The sequence below is a fragment of the Cherax quadricarinatus genome, chromosome 100, assembly GCF_038502225.1.
Source record: "Cherax quadricarinatus isolate ZL_2023a chromosome 100, ASM3850222v1, whole genome shotgun sequence".
In the NCBI taxonomy this organism is placed as follows: Eukaryota; Metazoa; Arthropoda; class Malacostraca; order Decapoda; family Parastacidae; genus Cherax; species Cherax quadricarinatus.
In genome coordinates, this window is record NC_091391.1 from 5,351,579 (window position 1) to 5,377,213 (window position 25,635).

Sequence of the window (25,635 nt, forward strand, 5' to 3'; positions counted from 1 at the left end):
TCTCTATCAAAAGCCTTACTAAGATCCAAGTGTTGCATGTGTTTTATTCGTCAGGAAATACACATGGTACACTTGATGGCTGCCATCAAATGTTACCATAACACCATATGCAGGATGCTGACTTATATGTGTCAAGTGTTCCACTGTTTTTGTTCATAAAGCATCTGAATTAAACGCAGTATCTACGATTCATGAAATTGTAATAACACGATTGTAAACACGGTGGAGGTTTTCAGGGGACTTGAGCTAAAGTTCATCGTGGCCACACTAGCAGGATATTCATCTGTGGTGGAGGGGTAAGCCAGTGGAAGGCCTTGCTCAGATGACCAAAAGCTCCAGCTGTGGGTCATCATATGACTAAGACCTGCACCAGGAAACACTTATCCAGTTTCCTGACAAACCTTACCTATCGTTCACTCATGTCTTAGCAGAAGGGTGCTGACACTACAGTTCAGGTGGCACTCCAAACTGTAACATCTTTATTTGTCCTTCAGAGTGCAGGCACAGTATAGTACAAAATCTGACACTAACTGTTTAGAAGATACTGAAATTGAACAAGAATCCTGAGAAAATCAAAGTAACACACAATGAACTCTTTCTTCTTTCAACACACTGGCTGTCTCCCACTGAGGCGGGGCGGCCCAAAAAGAAAAACAAAAGTTTCTCTTTATATATTTAGTAATGTATACAGAAGGGGTTACTAGTCCCTTGCTCCTGGCATTTTAGTTGCCTCTTATGACACACATGGCTTACGGAGGAAGAATACAATGAACACTTACCATAATATACAGACTTTACTGTCCCATAAAAGACATCGGGTTATATAAAAATAAAACAAAAAAGAATCAGAAATTACAGGCCAAGAAAACACATCTGTCTCCCGCCCAGTAGACGGAGTTTAGCACTTAGCCCATTGAGTTTAGCACTTAACATTAAACAAAAAAGGTTGAGATACAGATGTATTGCAATATCAAGTATAAAGTCTTTAGTAGATACTTACTATTAGACTGCTTGAGTTCCACTAGACAAGAAACATGTATAGGCAGACAACCAGTGTGATACGGATCTTTCTTCAGTACTCTGCAAAGAAATTCCTGTATGTTATATTATGAATGATTCAGTGAATCACTATAACTTATATGCATCTTTCTCACTACAAATCAAGGGCCTTCTGGCTTAAACTTCGTATCCAAGAACTTATTTTTTTTTAACAAACCAGCCATCTCCCACCAAGGCAAGGTGACATAAAAAAGAAAAAAGAGAGTTTCTCTCTTTAAACTTAGTAATGTATACAGGAGAGGAGGTTACTAGCCCCTTGCTCCCGGCATTTTAGTTGCCTCTTATAACACACATGACTTACAGAGGAAGAACTCTGTTCCACTCAGCTCACACATTGAGGTCTGGGGTTCGATCCCTGGTATGAGGGAAAACATTAGGAGGTACAGTGGCACCCTGAGTTTCGAACTTATTTCATTCCAGATGGCTGTCCAAGTGCCAATACCGAACAAATTTGTTCCCATAAGGAATAATGTAAATTAAATTAGTCCGTTTCAGACCCCCAAATTATTATTATTATAATCAAAAAGGGGTGTGTGGACCAGGTGTTTACAGTGAAACATATAAGTGAACAGTATGACAGGGTGGATAGGGGGGCAATGTGGCAGATGTTGCAGGTGTATGGTGTAGGAGGTAGGTTAGTGAAAGCAGTGAAGAGTTTTTACGAGGATAGTGAGGCTCAAGTTAGAGTATGTAGGAAAGAGGGAAATTTTTTCCCAGTAAAAGTAGGCCTTAGACAAGGATGTGTGATGTCACCGTGGTTGTTTAATATATTTATAGATGGGGTTGTAAGAGAAGTAAATGCGAGGGTCTTGGCAAGAGGCATGGAGTTAAAAGATAAAGAATCACACACAAAGTGGGAGTTGTCACAGCTGCTCTTTGCTGATGACACTGTGCTCTTAGGAGATTCTGAAGAGAAGTTGCAGAGATTGGTGGATGAATTTGGTAGGGTGTGCAAAAGAAGAAAATTAAAGGTGAATACAGGAAAGAGTAAGGTTATGAGGATAACAAAAAGATTAGGTGATGAAAGATTGAATATCAGATTGGAGGGAGAGAGTATGGAGGAGGTGAACGTATTCAGATATTTGGGAGTGGACGTGTCAGCAGATGGGTCTATGAAAGATGAGGTGAATCATAGAATTGATGAGGGAAAAAGAGTGAGTGGTGCACTTAGGAGTCTGTGGAGACAAAGAACTTTGTCCTTGGAGGCAAAGAGGGGAATGTATGAGAGTATAGTTTTACCAACGCTCTTATATGGGTGTGAAGCATGGGTGATGAATGTTGCAGCGAGGAGAAGGCTGGAGGCAGTGGAGATGTCATGTCTGAGGGCAATGTGTGGTGTGAATATAATGCAGAGAATTCGTAGTTTGGAAGTTAGGAGAAGGTGCGGGATTACCAAAACTGTTGTCCACAGGGCTGAGGAAGGGTTGTTGAGGTGGTTCGGACATGTAGAGAGAATGGAGCGAAACAGAATGACTTCAAGAGTGTATCAGTCTGTAGTGGAAGGAAGGCGGGGTAGGGGTCGGCCTAGGAAAGGTTGGAGGGAGGGGGTAAAGGAGGTTTTGTGTGCGAGGGGCTTGGACTTCCAGCAAGCATGCGTGAGCGTGTTTGATAGGAGTGAATGGAGACAAATGGTTTTTAATACTTGACGTGCTGTTGGAGTGTGAGCAAAGTAACATTTATGAAGGGATTCAGGGAAACTGGCAGGCCGGACTTGAGTCCTGGAGATGGGAAGTACAGTGCCTGCACTCTGAAAGAGGGGTGTTAATGTTGCAGTTTAAAAACTGTAGTGTAAAGCACCCTTCTGGCAAGACAGTGATGGAGTGAATGATGGTGAAAGTTTTTCTTTTTCGGGCCACCCTGCCTTGGTGGGAATCGGCCAGTGTGATAATAAAAAATAATAATAAATAAAAAAGAAGTGCTAAGCCACAAGGGCTATACAGCTCAGACCCCCAAAAAAGTACCCCCAAAAATACACTTACAAACGCACTTACACAAATACACTTACATAATTCTTCGAGTTGGGAGCAGTTTGAAACTAGGGTACCACTGTATTTCGTTAAGGCACCTGCTGTTAATGTTCACCTAGCAGTAAAACAGATACCCAAGTGTTAGTCGACCGGTGTGGGTCGCATCCTGGGGACAAAACTGACCTTATTTGCTCGAAATGCTCTGCATAACAAGGGGCTGTCTATATACAGTAAAACCTTGGTATGCAACCTTAATTCATTCCAGAAGGCTGTTCGAGTGCCGCTCCATTTGAGTATCGAACAAGTTCTTCCCAACCAATTTTCTGTTTGGTTGGCTGTTATCACTAATCTTCGCAGGCCCCATGGAGACTTATTTATACAAATAATACAAAAACAACACCAAAAATGTGAAGAAACACGATATAGTTTACAGTGAAGTTCTGGCAGGTTGTATTTGTTTGGTCGAATGCTGAGCTTTGTTCGAGTAGGGCGGTGGTTGTACACCAAGGTTCGACCGTAGCACGATGTCAGCTACGGTCTGTACGCCTTGTACATAACCATTATCATCACTATTATAGTAGAACTTGTTATATTTAAGGCACTGATTTATGAAAAAAATTTTTTTTTATCAGACTGGCGGTCTCCCACCAAGTCAGTGTGACCTGAAGAAGAAGAACCCAAAGTTCTTCTTTTTTTTATATTTAGTAACATGAAAACAATCAATAAAATTATGACTTTTTTTTCTTGTTTATTAAGGCATCTTCCTGTGATCAAAAAAAACCATTGGAATATCCAGAGAAATGTTATTTGAAAATATTGAAGGTAAACATATAGAAAAACATTAATGGAAAATAAGAAACGACTCATGAAATCGTAATAACACAACTGCAAACCACAGAACAGGTTGGGTTTGAAACCATAATGGGCACAGTTGAAAAGTTAGATGCTGACCCCAGAGCTTTACAAACTCATCTCTACACTTGAAGGTCACAAGAATTACATTACCTAAACAAAAATCAATTTTTTTTTTCATATATACTAACTCTTGCAATAAGATCACAGTAAACAGGTGATATTACAATAAACAGAACAACAACTGTGAAAATAGTGAATTTCCGAGCGTTTTTATTATTTCTTACAGTTCCTTCATAATGTGAGAAATTATGAAAATACTTGGAAGTTTACTATACTTTTTACAGTGGTTGTTCTGCATACTAACTCTTGCGTTAATCGGTAACACTGAGCAAAATTGCAGTTATAGTAGAGTTTTTCGGCTTGCGCCGTGATAAAGTCGGCATTAGACGCCAGGGGAGCTGCTGGCTGCGTCAGCGGCTCACTAGGAGAGCTGTATTTATTCACTCTCGTTTCGTACACGGCCAATACTATTGCACTCTCTGCCTCACTGCAACTCTGGGAGAGTGGAAGGGACGACAGGAGATCCTTTTCTGCAAGAAAAACAAGAACCCTCACTTTAAAAAAATAATTAGTTTTGATACAAACATTTTAACTTTTAAAAAAGATTTACAAAATACTGTACAGTGGACCCCCGGTTTACCATCAGCTCCCAATGCGACCAATTATGTAAGTGTATTTATGTAAGTGCATTTGTATGTGTATGTTTGGGGGTCTGAAATAGACTAATCTAATTCACAACATTCCTTATGGGAACAAATTCGGTCAGTAATGGCACCTGAACATACTTATGGAATGAAACAATATCGTAAATCGGGGGTCCACTGTATTTTCTAATGCATAGCCTATCCTCACTTAGCGACGTACTCATTTGGTCTTAGGAACGCAAGATTTAAAGAACAAAAAGGCAGAATACCGTGACTGGAACAATACACAAATAACCCGCACAAAGGAGAAAGAAATTTATGACGATGTTTCGGTTCAACTTGTACTATTAACTGGTGTGTGATTAGTTATTAATTAAAGTCAGACCAAAACATCATCATACCTTCTCCTATGTGTGGGCTGTTAGTGTAATGTGAAAGATAGATATATATATATCTATAGGTAGTGGGTTGGTAGACAGCAACCGCCCAGGGAGGTACTACCGTCCTGCCAAGTGAGTGTAAAATGGAAGCCTGTAATTGTTTTACATGATGGTAGGATTGCTGGTGTCTTTTTTTCTGTCTCATAAACATGCAAGATTTCAGGTACGTCTTGATACTTCTACTGACACTTAGGTCACACTACACATACATGTACAAACATATATGTACACACCCATCTTGGTTTTCTTCTATTTTCTTTCTAGTTCTTGTTTATTTCCTCTTATCTCCATGGGGAAGTGGAACAGAATTCTTCCTCCGTAAGCTGTGCGTGTTGTAAGAGCCGACTAAAATGCCGGGAGCAAGGGGCTAGTAACCCCTTCTCCTGTATATATTACTAAATGTAAAAGGAGAAACTTTCATTTTTCCTTTTGGGCCACCCCGCCTTGGTGGGATACGGCCGGTTTGTTGAAAGAAAGAATATATATATTTTTTTTTTTAACAAGTCGGCCGTCTCCCACCGAGGCAGGGTGACCCAAAAAAGAAAGAAAATCCCCATAAAGAAAATACTTTCATCATCATTCAACACTTTCACCACACTCGCACATTATCACTGTTTTTGCAGAGGTGCTCAGAATACAACAGTCTAGAAGCATACGCATATAAAGATACACAGCATATCCCTCCAAACCGCCAATATCCCAAACCCCTCCTTTAATTAAAGTGCAGGCATTGTACTTCCCATTTCCAGGACTCAAGTCCGACTATATGAAAATAACCGGTTTCCCTGAATCCCTTCACTAAATATTACCCTGCTCACACTCCAACAGATCGTCAGGTCCCAAGTACCATTCGTCTCCATTCACTCCTATCTAACACGCTCACGCACGCTTGCTGGAAGTCCAAGCCCCTTGCCCACAAAACCTCCTTTACCCCCTCTCTCCAACCCTTTCGAGGACGACCCCTACCCCGCCTTCCTTCCCCTATAGATTTATATGCTTTCCATGTCATTCTACTTTGATCCATTCTCTCTAAATGACCAAACCACCTCAACAACCCCTCTTCTGCCCTCTGACTAATACTTTTATTAACTCCACACCTTTTCCTAATTTCCACGCTCCGAATTTTCTGCATAATATTTACACCACACATTGCCCTTAAACAGGAAATCTCCACTGCCTCCAACCGTCACCTCGCTGCTGCATTTACCACCCAAGCTTCACATCCATATTAGAGTGTTGGTACTACTATACTTTCATACATTCCCTTCTTTGCCTCCATAGATAACGTTTTTTGACTCCACATATACCTCAACGCACCACTCACCTTTTTTCCCTCATCAATTCTATGATTAACCTCATCCTTCATAAATCCATCCGCCGACACGTCAACTCCCAAGTATCTGAAAACATTCACTTCTTCCATACTCCTCCTCCCCAATTTGATATCCAATTTTTCTTTATCTAAATCATTTGATACCCTCATCACCTTACTCTTTTCTATGTTCACTTTCAACTTTCTACCTTTACACACATTCTCAAACTCATCCACTAACCTTTGTAATTTTTCTTTAGAATCTCCCATAAGCACAGTATCATCAGCAAAAAGTAACTGTGTCAATTCCCATTTTGAATTTGATTCCCCATAATTTAATCCCACCCCTCTCCCGAACACCCTAGCATTTACTTCTTTTGCAACCCCACCTATAAATATATTAAACAACCCTGGTGACATTACACATCCCTGTCTAAGACCTACATTTACCGGGAAGTATTCTCCCTCTCTTCTACACACCCTAACCTGAACCTCACTATCCTCATAAAAGCTCTTTACAGCATTTAGTAACTTACCACCTATTCCATAAACTTGCAACATCTGCCACATTGCTCCTCTATCCACTCTATCATATGCCTTTTCTAAATCCATAAATGCAATAAAAACTTCCCTACCTTTATCTAAATACTGTTCACATATATGCTTCAATGTAAACACTTGATCTACACATCCTCTACCCACTCTGAAGCCTCCTTGCTCATCCGCAATTCTACATTCTGTCTTACCTCTAATTCTTTCAATTATAACCCTACCGTATACTTTTCCTGGTATACTCAGTAAACTTATTCCTCTATAATTTTTACAATCTCTTTTGTCCCCTTTCCCTTTATATAAAGGGACTATACATGCTCTCTGCCAATCCCTAGGTACCTTCCCCTCTTTCATACATTTATTAAACAAAAGTACCAACCACTCCAACACAATATATGCCCCCCTGCTTTTAACATTTCTGTCATGATCCCATCAGTTCCAGCTGCTTTACCCCCTTTCATTCTACGTAATGCCTCACGTACCTCCACCACACTTACATTCTGCTCTTCTTCACTCCTAAAAGATGGTATACCTCCCTGGCCAGTGCATGAAATTACCGCCTCCCTTTCTTCCTCAACATTTAAAAGTTCCTCAAAATATTCTCGCCATCTACCTAATACCTCCCTCTCCCCATCTACTAACTCCCCTACTCTGTTTTTAACGGACAAATCCATACTTTCCCTAGGCTTTCTTAACTTGTTTAACTCACTCCAAAATTTTTTCTTATTTTCATTAAAATTTCTTGACAGTGCCTCTCCCACTCTTTCATCTGCTCTCCTTTTGCACTCTCTCACCACTCTCTTCACCTTTCTTTTACTCTCCATATACTCTGCTCTTCTTAAAACACTTCTGCTTTGTAAAAACCTCTCGTAAGCTACCTTTTTCTCTTTTATCACACCCTTTACTTCATCATTCCACCAATCACTCCTCTTTCCTCCTGCCCCCACCCTCCTATAACCACAAACTTCTGCCCCACATTCTAATACTGCATTTTTAAAACTATTCCAACCCTCTTCAACCCCCCCCCACTACTCATCTTTGCACTAGCCCACCTTTCTGCCAATAGTCGCTTATATCTTGCCCGAACTTCCTCCTCCCTTAGTTTATACACTTTCACCTCCCTCTTACTTGTTGTTGCCACCTTCCTCTTTTCCCATCTACCTCTTACTCTAACTGTAGCTACAACTAAATAATGATCTGATATATCAGTTGCCCCTCTATAAACATGTACATCCTGGAGCCTACCCATCAACCTTTAATCCACCAATACATAATCTAACAAACTACTTTCATTACGTGCTACATCATACCTTGTATATTTATTTATCCTCTTTTTCATAAAATATGTATTACTTATTACCAAATTTCTTTCTACACATAGATCAATTAAAGGCTCCCCATTTACATTTACCCCTGGCACCCCAAAATTACCTACTACTCCCTCCATAAAATTTTTACCCACTTTAGCATTGAAATCCCCAACCACCATTACTCTCACACTTGATTCAAAACTCCCCATGCATTCACTCAACATTTCCCAGAATCTCTCTCTCTCCTCTACACTTCTCTCTTCTCCAGGTGCATACACGCTTACTATAACCCACTTTTCACATCCAATCTTTATTTTACTCCACGTAATCCTTGAACTTATATATATATACAGTGGACCCCCGCATAACGATGGCATCGCATAGCGATTTTTCCGCATAACGATTACTTTTATCGCAAAATTTTTGCCGCGCATACCGATTAAAAACCCGCATACCGATTTTCGTCCGAGACGCGTCCAATGTGCCCTCAGCCAGCCTCACATGTGCCGCTCCGTCCCATTGTTTACCAGCCAGCCTCCGCGGTAACATCCAAGCATACACTCGGAATATTTCGTATTATTACAGTATTTTCGGTGCTGTTTCTGGAAAATAAGTGACCATGGGCCCCAAGAAAGCTTCTAGTGCCAACCCTACACCTCAAAGGGTAAGAATTACTATAGAGATGAAGAAAGAGATAATTGATAAGTATGAAAGTGGAGTGCGTATAGCCGACCTAGTCAAGCTGTACAAGAAACCCCAATCAACCATCGCTACTATTGTGGGCACCAGAAAGACAATCAAGGAAGCTGTTCTTGCCAAAGGTTCAACTGTGTTTTCGAAACAAAGATCGCAATTGATGGAAGATGTTGAGAGACTCTTATTGGTGTGGATAAATGAAAAACAGATAGCAGGAGATAGCGTCTCTCAAGCGATCATATGTGAAAAGGCTAGGAAGTTGCATGAGGATTTAATTAAAAAAATGCCTGCAACTAGTGATGATGTGAGTGAATTTAAGGCCAGCAAAGGTTGGTTTGAGAGATTTAAGAAGCGTAGTGGCATCCATAGTGTGATAAGGCATGGTGAGGCTGCCAGTTCGGACCACAAAGCGGCTGAAAAATATGTGCAGGAATTCAAGGAGTACATAGAAACTGAAGGACTGAAACCTGAACAAGTGTTTAATTGTGATGAAACAGGCCTGTTCTGGAAGAAAATGCCAAGCAGGACCTACATTACTCAGGAGGAAAAGGCACTCCCAGGACATAAGCCTATGAAAGACAGGCTTACTTTGTTGATGTGTGCCAATGCTACTGGTGATTGCAAAGTGAAGCCTTTATTAGTGTATCACTCTGAAACTCCCAGAGCGTTCAGGCAAAAGAATGTCCTCAAGGATAATTTGTGTGTGCTGTGGAGGGCAAACAGTAAGGCATGGGTCACTAGGGAATTTTTCTATAACTGGTTACACCATGCATTTGCCCCCAATGTGAAAAATTACCTAACTGAAAAGAAATTAGAACTTAAGTGCCTCCTGGTGTTAGACAATGCCCCTGGTCATCCTACAGACGTGGCAGAGCGACTTTATGGGGACATGAGCTTCATTAAGGTGAAGTTTTTGCCTCCTAATACCACTCCTCTCCTGCAGCCCATGGACCAGCAGGTTATTTCCAACTTCAAGAAACTGTACACAAAAGCTCTGTTTGAAAGGTGCTTTGTAATGACCTCAGAAACTCAACTGACTCTAAGAGAGTTTTGGAGAGATCACTTTAATATCCTCAATTGTGTAAACCTTATAGGTAAGGCTTGGGAGGAAGTGACAAAGAGGACCTTGAACTCTGCTTGGAAGAAACTGTGGCCAGAATGTGTAGACAAAAGGGATTTTGAAGGGTTTGAGGCTAACCCTGAGAATCCTGTGCCAGTTGAGGAATCCATTGTGGCATTGGGAAAGTCCTTGGGGTTGGAGGTTAGTGGGGAGGATGTGGAAGAGTTGGTGGAGGAGGACAATGAAGAACTAACCACTGATGAGCTGCTAGATCAACTTCAACAGCAAGAGGCCACACCTGAGGAAATTGCTTCGGAGGAGGGGAGAGAGAAATTGAAGAAGTTGCCTACTTCAAAGATTAAGGAAATCTGTGCAAAGTGGCTTGAAGTGCAAACCTTCATGGATGAAAATCACCCTCACACAGCAATTGCAAGCCGTGCTGGTGATTATTACACTGACAATGTTGTGAAACACTTTAGGCAAGTCATAAAGGAACGAGAGGTACAGGCCACTATGGACAGATATCTTGTGCGAAAGAAGTCCAGTGACTCTGAAGCTGGCCCTAGTGGCATTAAAAGAAGAAGGGAAGTAACCCCAGAAAAGGACTTACTACCTCAAGTCCTAATGGAAGGGGATTCCCCTTCTAAACACTAACACACTCTCTCCCCTCCTCCCATCCCATCAATCATCACCAGATCTTCAATAAAAGTAAGTGTCATTTAATTGTGCATGCCTTTTTCAGTTTGTGTGTATTAAAATTAACATTTCATGTGGTAAAAAAAATTTTTTTTCATACTTTTGGGCGTCTTGCACGGATTAATTTTATTTCCATTATTTCTTATGGGGAAAATTCATTCGCATAACGATTATTTCGCATAACGATGAGCCCTCTTGCACGGATTAAAATCGTTAACCGGGGGTCCACTGTATATATATATATATATATATATATATATATATATCTTCTTTCTTTCAACACACCGGCCGTATCCCACCGAGGCGGGGTGGCCCAAAAGGAAAAACGAAAGTTTCTCCTTTTACATTTAGTAATATATACAGGAGAAGAGGTTACTAGCCCCTTGCTCCCGGCATTTTAGTTGCCTCTTACAACACGCATGGCTTACGGAGGAAGAATTCTGTTCCACTTCCCCATGGAGATAAGAGGAAATAAACAAGAATAAGAACTAGAAAGAAAATAGAAGAAAACCCAGAGGGGTGTGTATATATGTGCTTGTACATGTATGTGTAGTGTGACCTAAGTGTAAGTAGAAGTAGCAAGACGTACCTGAAATCTTGCATGTTCATGAGACAGAAAAAAGGACACCAGCAATCCTACCATCATGTAAAACAATTACAGGCTTTCGTTTTACACTCACTTGGCAGGACGGTAGTACCTCCCTGGGTGGTTGCTGTCTACCAACCTACTACCTATATATATATATATATATATATATATATATATATATTTTTTTTTTTTTTTTTTTCAACAAACCGGCTGTGTCCCACCAAGGCGGGGTGGTCCAAAAAGAAAAACGAAAGTTTCTCTTTTTAAATTTAGTAATTTATACAGGAGAAGGGGTTACTAGCCCCTTGCTCCTGGCATTTTAGTCGCCTCTTACAACACGCATGGCTTACGGAGGAAGAATTCTGTTCCACTTCCCCATGGAGATAAGAGGAAATAAACAACAACAAGAACTAGAAAGAAAATAGAAGAAAACCCAGAGGGATGTGTATATATACACATATATGCTTGTACATGTATGTGTAGTGTGACCTAAGTGTAAGTAGAAGTAGCAAGACGTACCTGAAATCTTGCATGTGTATGAGACAGAAAAAAAGGACACCAGCAATCCTACCATCATGTAAAACAATTACAGGCTTTTGTTTTACACTCACTTGGCAGGACGGTAGTACCTCCCTGGGCGGTTGCTGTCTACCAACCTACTACCTATATATATATATATTTTTTTTTTTTTTTTTCAACAAGTCGGCCGTCTCCCACCGAGGCAGGGTGACCCAAAAAAGAAAGAAAATCCCCAAAAAGAAAATACTTTCATCATCATTCAACACTTTCACCACACTCGCACATTATCACTGTTTTTGCAGAGGTGCTCAGAATACAACAGTCTAGAAGCATACACATATAAAGATACACAACATATCCCTCCAAACTGCCAATATCCCAAACCCCTCCTTTAAAGTGCAGGCATTTTACTTCCCATTTCCAGGACTCAAGTCCGACTATATAGGTAGGTAGTAGGTTGGTAGACAGCAACCACCCAGGGAAGTACTACCGTCCTGCCAGATGACTGTGAAACAAAAACCTGTAACTGTTTTGCATGATGGTAGGATTGCTGGTTTCTTTTTCTGTCTCATAAACACGCTAAGATAACAGGGATATCTTGCTACTCCTACTTACACTTTGGTCACACTTCATAGACACGCACATGCATATATATATATACATACATCTAGGTTTTTCTCCTTTTTCTAAATAGCTCTTGTTCTTTTTATTTCTTCTATTGTCCATGGGGAAGTGGAAAAGAATCTTTCCTCCGTAAGCCATGCGTGTCGTATGAGGCGACTAAAATGCCGGGAGCAATGGGCTAGTAACCCCTTCTCCTGTATACAATTACTAAAAAAGAGAAGAAGAAAAACTTTATAAAACTGGGTTGCTTAAATGTGCGTGGATGTAGTGCGGATGACAAGAAACAGATGATTGCTGATGTTATGAATGAAAAGAAGTTGGATGTCCTGGCCCTAAGCGAAACAAAGCTGAAGGGGGTAGGAGAGTTTCAGTGGGGGGAAATAAATGGGATTAAATCTGGAGTATCTGAGAGAGTTAGAGCAAAGGAAGGGGTAGCAGTAATGTTAAATGATCAGTTATGGAAGGAGAAAAGAGAATATGAATGTGTAAATTCAAGAATTATGTGGATTAAAGTAAAGGTTGGATGCGAGAAGTGGGTCATAATAAGCGTGTATGCACCTGGAGAAGAGAGGAATGCAGAGGAGAGAGAGAGATTTTGGGAGATGTTAAGTGAATGTATAGGAGCCTTTGAACCAAGTGAGAGAGTAATTGTGGTAGGGGACTTGAATGCTAAAGTAGGAGAAACTTTTAGAGAGGGTGTGGTAGGTAAGTTTGGGGTGCCAGGTGTAAATGATAATGGGAGCTCTTTGATTGAACTTTGTATAGAAAGGGGTTTAGTTATAGGTAATACATATTTTAAGAAAAAGAGGATAAATAAGTATACACGATATGATGTAGGGCGAAATGACAGTAGTTTGTTGGATTATGTATTGGTAGATAAAAGACTGTTGAGTAGACTTCAGGATGTACATGTTTATAGAGGGGCCACAGATATATCAGATCACTTTCTAGTTGTAGCTACACTGAGAGTAAAAGGTAGATGGGATACAAGGAGAATAGAAGCATCAGGGAAGAGAGAGGTAAAGGTTTATAAACTAAAAGAGGAGGCAGTTAGGGTAAGATATAAACAGCTATTGGAGGATAGATGGGCTAATGAGAGCATAGGCAATGGGGTCGAAGAGGTATGGGGTAGGTTTAAAAATGTAGTGTTAGAGTGTTCAGCAGAAGTTTGTGGTTACAGGAAAGTGGGTGCAGGAGGGAAGAGGAGCGATTGGTGGAATGATGATGTAAAGAGAGTAGTAAGGGAGAAAAAGTTAGCATATGAGAAGTTTTTACAAAGTAGAAGTGATGCAAGGAGGGAAGAGTATATGGAGAAAAAGAGAGAAGTTAAGAGAGTGGTGAAGCAATGTAAAAAGAGAGCAAATGAGAGAGTGGGTGAGATGTTATCAACAAATTTTGTTGAAAATAAGAAAAAGTTTTGGAGTGAGATTAACAAGTTAAGAAAGCCTAGAGAACAAATGGATTTGTCAGTTAAAAATAGGAGAGGAGAGTTATTAAATGGAGAGTTAGAGGTATTGGGAAGATGGAAGGAATATTTTGAGGAATTGTTAAATGTTGATGAAGATAGGGAAGCTGTGATTTCGTGTATAGGGCAAGGAGGAATAACATCTTGTAGGAGTGAGGAAGAGCCAGTTGTGAGTGTGGGGGAAGTTCGTGAGGCAGTAGGTAAAATGAAAGGGGGTAAGGCAGCCGGGATTGATGGGATAAAGATAGAAATGTTAAAAGCAGGTGGGGATATAGTTTTGGAGTGGTTGGTGCAATTATTTAATAAATGTATGGAAGAGGGTAAGGTACCTAGGGATTGGCAGAGAGCATGCATAGTTCCTTTGTATAAAGGCAAAGGGGATAAAAGAGAGTGCAAAAATTATAGGGGGATAAGTCTGTTGAGTGTACCTGGTAAAGTGTATGGTAGAGTTATAATTGAAAGAATTAAGAGTAAGACGGAGAATAGGATAGCAGATGAACAAGGAGGCTTTAGGAAAGGTAGGGGGTGTGTGGACCAGGTGTTTACAGTGAAACATATAAGTGAACAGTATTTAGATAAGGCTAAAGAGGTCTTTGTGGCATTTATGGATTTGGAAAAGGCGTATGACAGGGTGGATAGGGGGGCAATGTGGCAGATGTTGCAAGTGTATGGTGTAGGAGGTAGGTTACTGAAAGCAGTGAAGAGTTTTTACGAGGATAGTGAGGCTCAAGTTAGAGTATGTAGGAAAGAGGGAAATTTTTTCCCAGTAAAAGTAGGCCTTAGACAAGGATGTGTGATGTCACCGTGGTTGTTTAATATATTTATAGATGGGGTTGTAAGAGAAGTAAATGCGAGGGTCTTGGCAAGAGGCGTGGAGTTAAAAGATAAAGAATCACACACAAAGTGGGAGTTGTCACAGCTGCTCTTTGCTGATGACACTGTGCTCTTGGGAGATTCTGAAGAGAAGTTGCAGAGATTGGTGGATGAATTTGGTAGGGTGTGCAAAAGAAGAAAATTAAAGGTGAATACAGGAAAGAGTAAGGTTATGAGGATAACAAAAAGATTAGGTGATGAAAGATTGAATATCAGATTGGAGGGAGAGAGTATGGAGGAGGTGAACGTATTCAGATATTTGGGAGTGGACGTGTCAGCGGATGGGTCTATGAAAGATGAGGTGAATCATAGAATTGATGAGGGAAAAAGAGTGAGTGGTGCACTTAGGAGTCTGTGGAGACAAAGAACTTTGTCCTTGGAGGCAAAGAGGGGAATGTATGAGAGTATAGTTTTACCAACGCTCTTATATGGGTGTGAAGCGTGGGTGATGAATGTTGCAGCGAGGAGAAGGCTGGAGGCAGTGGAGATGTCATGTCTGAGGGCAATGTGTGGTGTGAATATAATGCAGAGAATTCGTAGTTTGGAAGTTAGGAGGAGGTGCGGGATTACCAAAACTGTTGTCCAGAGGGCTGAGGAAGGGTTGTTGAGGTGGTTCGGACATGTAGAGAGAATGGAGCGAAACAGAATGACTTCAAGAGTGTATCAGTCTGTAGTGGAAGGAAGGCGGGGTAGGGGTCGGCCTAGGAAGGGTTGGAGGGAGGGGGTAAAGGAGGTTTTGTGTGCGAGGGGCTTGGACTTCCAGCAGGCATGCGTGAGCGTGTTTGATAGGAGTGAATGGAGACAAATGGTTTTTAATACTTGACGTGCTGTTGGAGTGTGAGCAAAGTAACATTTATGAAGGGATTCAGGGAAACCGGCAGGCCGGACTTGAGTCCTGGAGATGGGAAGTACAGTGCCTGCACTCTGAAGGATGGGTGTTAATGTTGCAGTTTAAAAACTGTAGTGTAAAGCACCCTTCTGGCAAGACAGTGATGGAGTGAATGATGGTGAAAGTTTTTCTTTTTCGGGCCACCCTGCCTTGGTGGGAATCGGCCGGTGTGATAATAAAAAATAAATAAAAAATATATATATATATATATATATATATATATATGGATCACAGTAGAATGACATGGAAAGCATATAAATCTATAGGGGAAGGAAGGCGGGGTAGGGGTCGTCCTCGAAAGGGTTGGAGAGAGGGGGTAAAGGAGGTTTTGTGGGTAAGGGGCTTGGACTTCCAGCAAGCGTGCGTGAGCGTGTTAGATAGGAGTGAATGGAGACGAATGGTACTTGGGACCTGACGATCTGTTGGAGTGTGAGCAGGGTAATATTTAGTGAAGGGATTCAGGGAAACCGGTTATTTTCATATAGTCGGACTTGAGTCCTGGAAATGGGAAGTACAATGCCTGCACTTTAAAGGAGTGGTTTGGGATATTGGCAGTTTGGAGGGATATGTTGTGTATCTTTATATGTTTATGCTTCTAGACTGTTGTATTCTGAGCACCTCTGCAAAAACAGTGATAATGTGCGAGTGTGGTGAAAGTGTTGAATGATGATGAAAGTATTTTCTTTTTGTTGGGGATTTTCTTTCTTTTTTGGGTCACCCTGCCTCGGTGGGAGACGGCCGACTTGTTGAAAAAAAAAAAAAAAAAAAAAAAAATATATATATATATATATATATATATATATATATATATATATATATATATATATATATATATATATATATATATATATATGTGAACAGTATTTAGATAAAGGTAGGGAAGTTTTTATTGCATTTATGGATTTAGAAAAGGCATATGATAGAGTGGATAGAGGAGCAATGTGGCAGATGTTGCAAGTATATGGAATAGGTGGTAAGTTACTAAATGCTGTAAAGAGCTTTTATGAGGATAGTGAGGCTCAGGTTAGGGTGTGTAGAAGAGAGGGAGAATACTTCCCAGTAAAAGTAGGTCTTAGACAGGGATGTGTAATGTCACCATGGTTGTTTAATATATTTATAGATGGGGTTGTAAAAGAAGTAAATGCTAGGGTGTTCGGGAGAGGGGTGGGATTAAATTATGGGGAATCAAATTCAAAATGGGAATTGACACAGTTACTTTTTGCTGATGATACTGTGCTTATGGGAGATTCTAAAGAAAAATTACAAAGGTTAGTGGATGAGTTTGAGAATGTGTGTAAAGGTAGAAAGTTGAAAGTGAACATAGAAAAGAGTAAGGTGATGAGGGTATCAAATGATTTAGATAAAGAAAAATTGGATTTCAAATTGGGGAGGAGGAGTATGGAAGAAGTGAATGTTTTCAGATACTTGGGAGTTGACGTGTCGGCGGATGGATTTATGAAGGATGAGGTTCATCATAGAATTGATGAGGGAAAAAAGGTGAGTGGTGCGTTGAGGTATATGTGGAGTCAAAAAACGTTATCTATGGAGGCAAAGAAGGGAATGTATGAAAGTATAGTAGTACCAACACTCTTATATGGATGTGAAGCTTGGGTGGTAAATGCAGCAGCGAGGAGACGGTTGGAGGCAGTGGAGATGTCCTGTCTAAGGGCAATGTGTGGTGTAAATATTATGCAGAAAATTCGGAGTGTGGAAATTAGGAGAAGGTGTGGAGTTAATAAAAGCATTAGTCAGAGGGCAGAAGAGGGGTTGTTGAGGTGGTTTGGTCATTTAGAGAGAATGGATCAAAGTAGAATGACATGGAAAGCATATAAATCTATAGGGGAAGGAAAGAGGGGTAGGGGTCGTCCTCGAAAGGGTTGGAAAGAGGGGGTAAAGGAGGTTTTGTGGGTGAGGGGCTTGGACTTCCAGCAAGCGTGCATGAGCGTGTTAGATAGGAGTGAATGGAGACGAATGATACTTGGGACCTGACGATCTGTTGGAGTGTGAGCAGGGTAATATTTAGTGAAGGGATTCAGGGAAACCGGTTATTTTCATATAGTCGGACTTGAGTCCTGGAAATGGGAAGTACAATGCCTGCACTTTAAAGGAGGGGTTTGGGATATTGGCAGTTTGGAGGGATATGTTGTGTATCTCTATAAGTATATGCTTCTAAACTGTTATATTCTGAGCACCTCTGCAAAAGCAGTGATAATGTGTGAGTGTGGTGAAAGTGTTGAATGATGATGAAAGTATTTTCTTTTTGGGGATTTTCTTTCTTTTTTTTTGGGTCACCCTGCCTCGGTGGGAGACAACCGACTTGTTGAAAAAAAAAAAAAAAAAAAAAAAAAAAAAAAAATATACATATATATATATATATATATATTTTTTTTTTTTTTTCAACAAGTCGGTCGTCTCCCACCGACTTGTTGGTTGGTAGACAGCAACCGCCCAGGGAGGTACTACCATCCTGCCAAGTGAGTGTAAAACTGAAGCCTGTAATTGTTTTACATGATGGTAGGATTGCTGGTGTCTTTTTTTTTTCTGTCTCATAAACATGCAAGATTTCAGGTACATCTTACTACTTCTACTTACACTTAGGTCACACTACACATACATATACAAGCATATATATACACACCCCTCTGGGTTTTCTTCTATTTTCTTTCTAGTTCTTGTTCTTGTTTGTTTCCTCTTACCTCCATGGGGAAGTGGAACAGAATTCTTCCTCCGTAAGCCATGCGTGTTGTAAGAGGCGACTAAAATGCCGGGAGCAAGAGGCTAGTAACCCCTTCTCCTGTATATATTACTAAATGTAAAAGGAGAAACTTTTGTTTTTCCTTTTGGGCCACCCCGCCTCGGTGGGATACGGCTGGTGTGTTGAAAGAAAGAAAGATATATAAATATGAACAGATACCACTAAGAATGTAAAAAATGCTTTTTTTTTTTTTTACAGAGTTCTGAAGATGGGAAAACTGTACATTTTTTGTATTTCCACAAGATTGTACACCTTTTCGTATTTCCATAAAATTGTACTCTATGATATCACTAGACTATACGTAAGCAGTTTGTAGGAAGATAATTAAAACGAACTGACATTCATGGTAGAAGCCTGGTGATTGCTGGCAGTAAATTAGGGGTCCCCGACCTGTGGCTCATGGGCCACATGTGGCCCTTCTAGGAAATGATTGCAGCCCTCACATGAAATTATGACCTCACTTTTAAGTAGGCTCTATACTACATAATCGACAATTACCAAATATTATTATTCTTAAAAATTAAAAAAAAAAAAAAAAAAAAATACAAAATGATGGCCATCCTTTAAATATGGCTTTTCAAATTGGCCTTTTCATACTGTAAGTTTGGGGACTACTGCACTTTAAAGGTTAGATGGGGATGTCGCAGTTCAGAGGAGTATCTGAACTGTGATGCCTGCAAAGCATCTCTGGAAAATACGAATTCAAATTTTATTTCTTTGCAGACAATGTGTGATTTACTTTATATAGTGTCATTACATACAAAGAAATACACTAACATGCCAGGGCATTTCGGGCAAAAGTTAGTTATTGAAGAATGTACACTGTATTTCCTACTTTGGGTCGCACTACCTTGGTGGATAATAGTGAATGTGGTAAAAAAATTTACATAAACCAAATAATAATGATGTTCAGTATATTAGTACAAGGACCTGCCTAGTCTGGACCAGTAGGCCTACTACAGTGTACCTCCATTCTTCTTCTTTCAACAAACCGGCTGTATCCCACCGAGGCAGAGTGGCCAAGAAAAACAAAAGTTTCTCTCATTAACTTTGGTAATGTATACAGGAGAAGGGGTAACGTTACTAGTATCTTGCTCCTGGCACGTCAGTAACCTCTCACGACACGTATGGCTTAAGGAGGAAGAATTCTGTTCCACTTCCCCCATGGAGATAAGAGGGAATAAACAAGAACAAGAACTAGCAAGACAATAGAAGAAAACCCAGAAGGGTGTGTGTATATACATGCTTGTACATGCATGTGTAGTGTGACCTAAGTGTAAGTAGAAGTAGCAAGACGTACCTGAAATCTTGCATGTTTCTTCTTCTTTCAACACACCGGCCGTATCCCACCGAGGCGGGGTGGCCCAAAAGGAAAAACGAAAGTTTCTCCTTTTACATTTAGTAATATATACAGGAGAAGGGGTTACTAGCCCCTCGCTCCTGGCATTTTAGTCGCCTCTTACAACACGCATGGCTTACAGAGGAAGAATTCTGTTCCACTTCCCCATTGAGGAAAGAGGAAATAAACAAGAACAAGAACTAGTAAGAAAATAGAAGAAAACCCAGAGGGGTGTGTATATATATGCTTGTACATGTATGTGTAGTGTGACCTAAGTGTAAGTAGAAGTAGCAAGATGTACCTGAAACCTGGCATGTTTATGAGACAGACAAAAGACACCAGCAATCCTACCATCATGTAAAACAATTACAGGCTTTTGATTTACACTCACTGGGCAGGACAGCAGTACATTCCTGGGCAGTTGCTGTCTACCAGCCTACTACCACAGGACAGTAGTACGGGTGGTTGCTGTCAACCAACCTATTACCACAATGGTAGTACCTCCCTGGGCAGTTGCTGTCTACCAACCTACTACCACAGGATGGTAGTACCTCCCTGGGTGGTTGCTGTCTACCAACCTACTACGTAGGTCCTCCATTCTTATGTTCTTAAAAAAGAAGCAAATAGGACAGTATATGCCTTCCATCTTCCACCTAACTGACTTGTGGGCATAAATTGAGACAGACAAGTGTACAATCCAGCCTGTAAAGAAATGTACAATATTAATACAGTAGGTACTCTCTTGCCTCTGGAAAGACAGTGCTGAGGTGAATGGTGGTGGAAGCATTTCTTTTTTTTGGGTCACCCTAAAAAAATCAACAATTTCTCACCAAAGCACAGCAATTAGAATGATAAAACACATTTACTATGACTTACTGCACAGTTGTCGTTGTAAAAGGTCATGGATATCATAGCCCAATGTTGACTTATTGGATCATATCATCCCCATCTATCATCCCAATCTAACATATTACCATCTAACATACTCAAAAATGCCATTCTTTTTCTTTATTTGCTAGCCAATTTTACCATTTCAATATAAAGACAGCAAATGACTAAATGAATGGTAATTGTTTTTCCTTCTTTGGGTCACCTGCCTTAGTAAGAGGTTACCTTTGAGTTAAAAATAATAATGAAAACTGCAGTACAGATGCCCCTTGACTTACGATGGTTTAACTTAGGATATTTCAACTTTACGATGGTGCAAAAGTAATTACTCTGGCGATGAAACTAATTACCCAGCATGAAGGCAGCAAGTTTGTAACTTGTATTCATTTATTTACTTTTCAATGCTGGTATTTAGTTATAGTAATTATTTATTTGCTTATTGGGTTATACAGGTCTCCCTCAACATTCACGTTTTCAACTTTCGCGGGCTTCACACATTCGCGAATTCTCAACTGCTAAATTCCCAGCTGTCAAATTCCCAGCCGCCAAATCATATTTGAGTTTCCCGCCACTCGCGCGTCCCTACTACCCTCCCTCCGACCCCCCGCAACTGGCAGCCAGCCCTCCCACCCGCCACTCACTCACTCAGTCAGTCAATCTCCAGCCACTGTGCGAGTCGGTCTTTGCTGTTTGTGTGGTGGTGAAAGTATGGCCCTCAAGGGAGCAGTAACCGCTATTGATGAGCCAACCCCTAAGCGCTCAAAGAAAGTCATGAATCTTGAGCAGAAGGTGAAATTGCTAGACAAGTGTAGGACAAGTAATTTGAGCATTTCTGCCATTGGAAAATTATTCAATGTAAACGAAAGCACAGTGCGCTCCATCAAGAAAAATGAGGTGAAGATAAGGGCGGCACTAGCATCTACTGCTCCTCCCTCAGCCAAGCAAGTGTCACAAGTAAGAAACAGTGTAATGTCTAAGATGGAATCAGCATTATTTGTGTGGATTTCAGACCAAAATAGAAAAGGAAATCCCATAGACAGCAATTCAATTCGTGTAAAGGGAAAGACTTTGTATGATATGTTGGCTAGTCGTGAGCCTAGCACCGGTGCAGAACCTAGCTATCCTGACTTCCTAGCAAGTAAAGGATGGTTTGAAAAATTTAAGAGACGGTTCTCCCTGCACAACCTGAAGATGAGTGGAGAATCAAGATCGGCAGATCACGTTTTGGCAGCTGCATTCCCTGGTGCTTTGAAAAAAATCATCGATGAGAAGGGATACACACCTGAGCAGGTGTGGAATATGGATGAAACAGCCCTGTATTGGAAGAAGATGCCTGCCAGGACCTTCATTGCCAAGGAGGAAAAGATTGCACCAGGGTTCAAGGCTGCAAAAGACCAATGCACATTAATGCTATGTGCTAATGCTGCTGGGCACATGATAAAGCCAGGCTTTATTTATAAATGTCCCAACCCCAGAGCACTGAAGGGATGCAATAAGAATCTCCTTCCAGTATTCTGGATGAACAATCCAAAAGCATGGACCACCAACATCATCTGTATGGATTGGTTTCACCACTGCTTCCTGACGGAGGTATGGGCGTATCTACAAGAGAAGGGCCTCCCACACAAAATCCTCCTGCTTCTTGATAATGCTCCAGGTCACCCACCATCACTGGAGGGAATGTGTGATGATGTTGAGGTTGTGTTCATGCCACCAAACACAACCTCCCTGATACAACCTCTTGATCAGGGTGTGATAGCTACATTTAAAGCCTACTACACACGAAGGTCAATGCAAAGGCTCCACACCGTGTTGGATGCAGATCCAGATATAAGTGTCACTCAATATTGGAAGGAATTCACCATCGCTGACTGCCTCTCAGTAGTGCATGATAGTGTCAAGGATTTGCAACCTCAGATGGTGAATGGTTGCTGGAAGGCTTTGTGGCCAGAGTGTGTGTGTGATTTTGTTGGATTTGCTCCTCAAGATGAGGTTATGTAAAGTAAAAGGACACAAGTGCAACTAATGTGACATTTATTGTGGCAACGTTTCGCTCTCCAGGAGCTTTATCAAGCCATTATAAACAATACACGGACACAGAGGGTATATAAAAGCTCAGAGTGAGGTGCAATACTAGTGAGGTACCATTTCGATGTTCGCTAGTGGTAGTGGTAGTAGTAGTAGTAGTAGTGGTAGTGACAAAAGTAATACAATATGGTAGAGCAATTAATTCGTACATGAGTAAAAGGATATAAAAGCTATTAATTGGGTAACATAAAAATAGGTTGGACAAATATAGAGTGGAAAGAGGCAGCGTGTTTCAGTGTTCACTCTCTGTAATGTGCTTTGTGTAGTATAACAGGAGAGACTATGTGATGGCAGGGTTTACTGTTTTCAGGCGACCTTCTCAACCGCATCCGTAACCTCTCCATCCGTAACAAGAAACTAAGCAGTTTGGATGTGACTTCCCTCTTTACAAAAGTACCTACCAAAAAATCAGGACCTTAATCTTCCTCTACCTCCCGGAGATTTTGTTGACTTGATTGAACTCTGTGTTAATTTCAACTGTTTTTCTTTCAATAACAAGCTCTACAAACAAACCTACGGCATGGGAATGGGGTCCCCCATAAGTGCCGTCCTAGCCAACTTATACATGAAACACCTAGAGTCCGAACACTTCGCCAACATCATCCCTTCAAGCGTCACTTGGTTACATTACGTGGATGATGTCCTCGTAATAACTCCAAAACGTTTTGATGTACGGGATCTTCAGGCAAGGCTCAACGCAGTTGAACTGGCGATCCAGTTTACACTACAAGAAGAGTCCAATGACAAGCTACCTTTTCTCGACGTCCTCATTCACAAAGTACTAGACAACAACCTAAGATTTCAAGTTTATCGGAAACCCACCAATAAAAATGATCTCACACACTTCTATTCCAGTCAAGATACCAAGACCAAAAGAGGCATCATCATCGGGTTTTTCCTAAGAGCATACCGAATTTGTAGTCCTGAGTTTCTTGACGAGGAATGTACATACATTCACCAAACATTCACTGAGTTACATTTTCCTTCTTTTTTCATCAAAGACTGCAAGAAAAGAGCTCTTCAGATCATTAATTCTCCACACATCAACACCACTCCCAACAAAGTTATAATTCTTCCCAACAGCCAGGTTGCACTGAATGTCTCAAAAGTACTTTCACAAGCTAACACCAGAGTCGCCATCGCTTCTAGCACTTCAATAAAGGATATAACCAGGACAAAATCCAAGCACCATGAACCAGTCAATGCAGGAGTTTACACTATACCCTGTGGAGGCTGTGACAAGATTTACGTAGGTGAAACAGCAAGAAACCTCGACACCCGCCTCAATGAACACATTTACGCATGTAGGAACGATAACTTGAACAACGCCTGTGTACAACACCGAAATTCCACCAATCATCTCATGAAATTCAGAGACGCCCAATTAGTGATCAAAGAAACTAATTTCCGCAGACGCAAGTGCCTCGAATCAGCACTGATCGCTGTTTCAAATACAATTAAACAAAACAACGGCAGCTTCACCATCTCCGAAGTCTTAGCAAGAATCCTCCTGAAAACAGTAAACCCTGCCATCACATAGTCTCTCCTGTTATACTACACAAAGCACATTACAGAGAGTGAACACTGAAACAAGCTGCCTCTTTCCAGTCTATATTTGTCCAACCTATTTTTATGTTACCCAAGTAATAGCTTTTATATCCTTTTACTCATGTACGAATTAATTGTTCTACCATATTGTATTACTTTTGTCACTACCACTACTACTACTACTACCACTACCACTAGTGAACATCGAAATGGTACCTCACTAGTATTGCACCTCACTCTGAGCCTTTATATACCCTCTGTGTCCATGTATTGTTTGTAATGGCTTGATAAAGCTCCTGGAGAGCGAAACATTGCCACAATAAATGTCACATTAGTTGCACTTGTGTCCTTTTACTTTACATATTGTCGGTAATTCTACCAACTTTATTACAAGATGAGGTTAACAAAGCTGTGAGGAAGACTGTGGAGTTAGCAAGGCAAGTTGGTGGTGAAGGGTTTGAGGACATGCAGGAGGGTGAGGTGAGAGAACTGGTTGAAGAACATGCACTGGGCCTAAATGATGAAGAATTGTTGGAGATTGTGCAGGCAGAGAATGAGGATGAAGAAGAGGAGAGTGTTGCTGAAGCCAATCAACCTCAAGCCCTCACCCTTGAAAAACTTGGGCAGGTGATGAGAATGACAGCGCAGCTCAAACAATTTATATACGACATAGACCCATCGATGTTGAGGGCTTTGAAGGTGATGAACGACCTTGATAAGACCATAATTCCCTACCAAACTCTGTTGATATGAAGAGGAAACGGTCTCAGTTGCCCATCACAATGTTCTTCACAAGGAAGCTGCCACTACCCCTACTGCCTCACCTGAGGCAGTGAAGACTTAGAATCCACACACTAGTCTCATGCCATGCAGTTACACTCCATATAATCATCTCCATTCAACTGTCATCAGTAACTGCATGTAATATCAATAGAGAAATAAAGAATTATAATTTAAATTTTTTTAATCATCACAAGTCATCAGAGTTTGTCTGCCTTACGAGTGGTGAGTGTTTTGTTTGTTCATTATTTATTAAACTACAGTATAAATAATGTCACCCCATTCATGACTGATAATAATAATAATAATAATAATAATAATAATATAATAATAAATACGAGGGTTGAAGCAGTGGGTAGTAGAGGCATCGTCAGTCAGTATGGCTTTGTTTATGCTGGAGTGAGCATTATCCTCTGCGCTCTTCCAAACATTTCACAATAATTCATTGTGTTTGGTGCTTGTTGATTGACTGTGACTGCTACATAATTAACCATGGGCCCAAATAAATTTTAGTAAAGAAACTGAGAAACACGAAAGAATTGAAGAAAGAAATTGTATAAAAATAGGAGGCAGTGGTGGAGGCAGTACAATATTTTATGATGTTCTCAGGTACATACATGTATTTTA

At 40.7% G+C, this 25,635-nt stretch overlaps 1 protein-coding gene across 2 annotated transcripts in view; it reads right to left on the reverse strand.

Annotated features, from left to right (window-relative positions):
* Positions 1-25,635, reverse strand: part of LOC128704639 (cell division cycle protein 16) — a 53,003-nt gene that overhangs the window by 15,615 nt on the left and 11,753 nt on the right. For both annotated transcript variants that reach the window (XM_053799740.2, XM_053799739.2), the window contains exons 5-6: positions 4,246-4,471; positions 1,001-1,080 (exon numbers count right to left, since the gene is read on the reverse strand). In XM_053799740.2, coding sequence (XP_053655715.2) covers positions 1,001-1,080; positions 4,246-4,471 — 306 coding nt within the window. The remainder of the gene's footprint in view (positions 1-1,000; positions 1,081-4,245; positions 4,472-25,635) is intronic.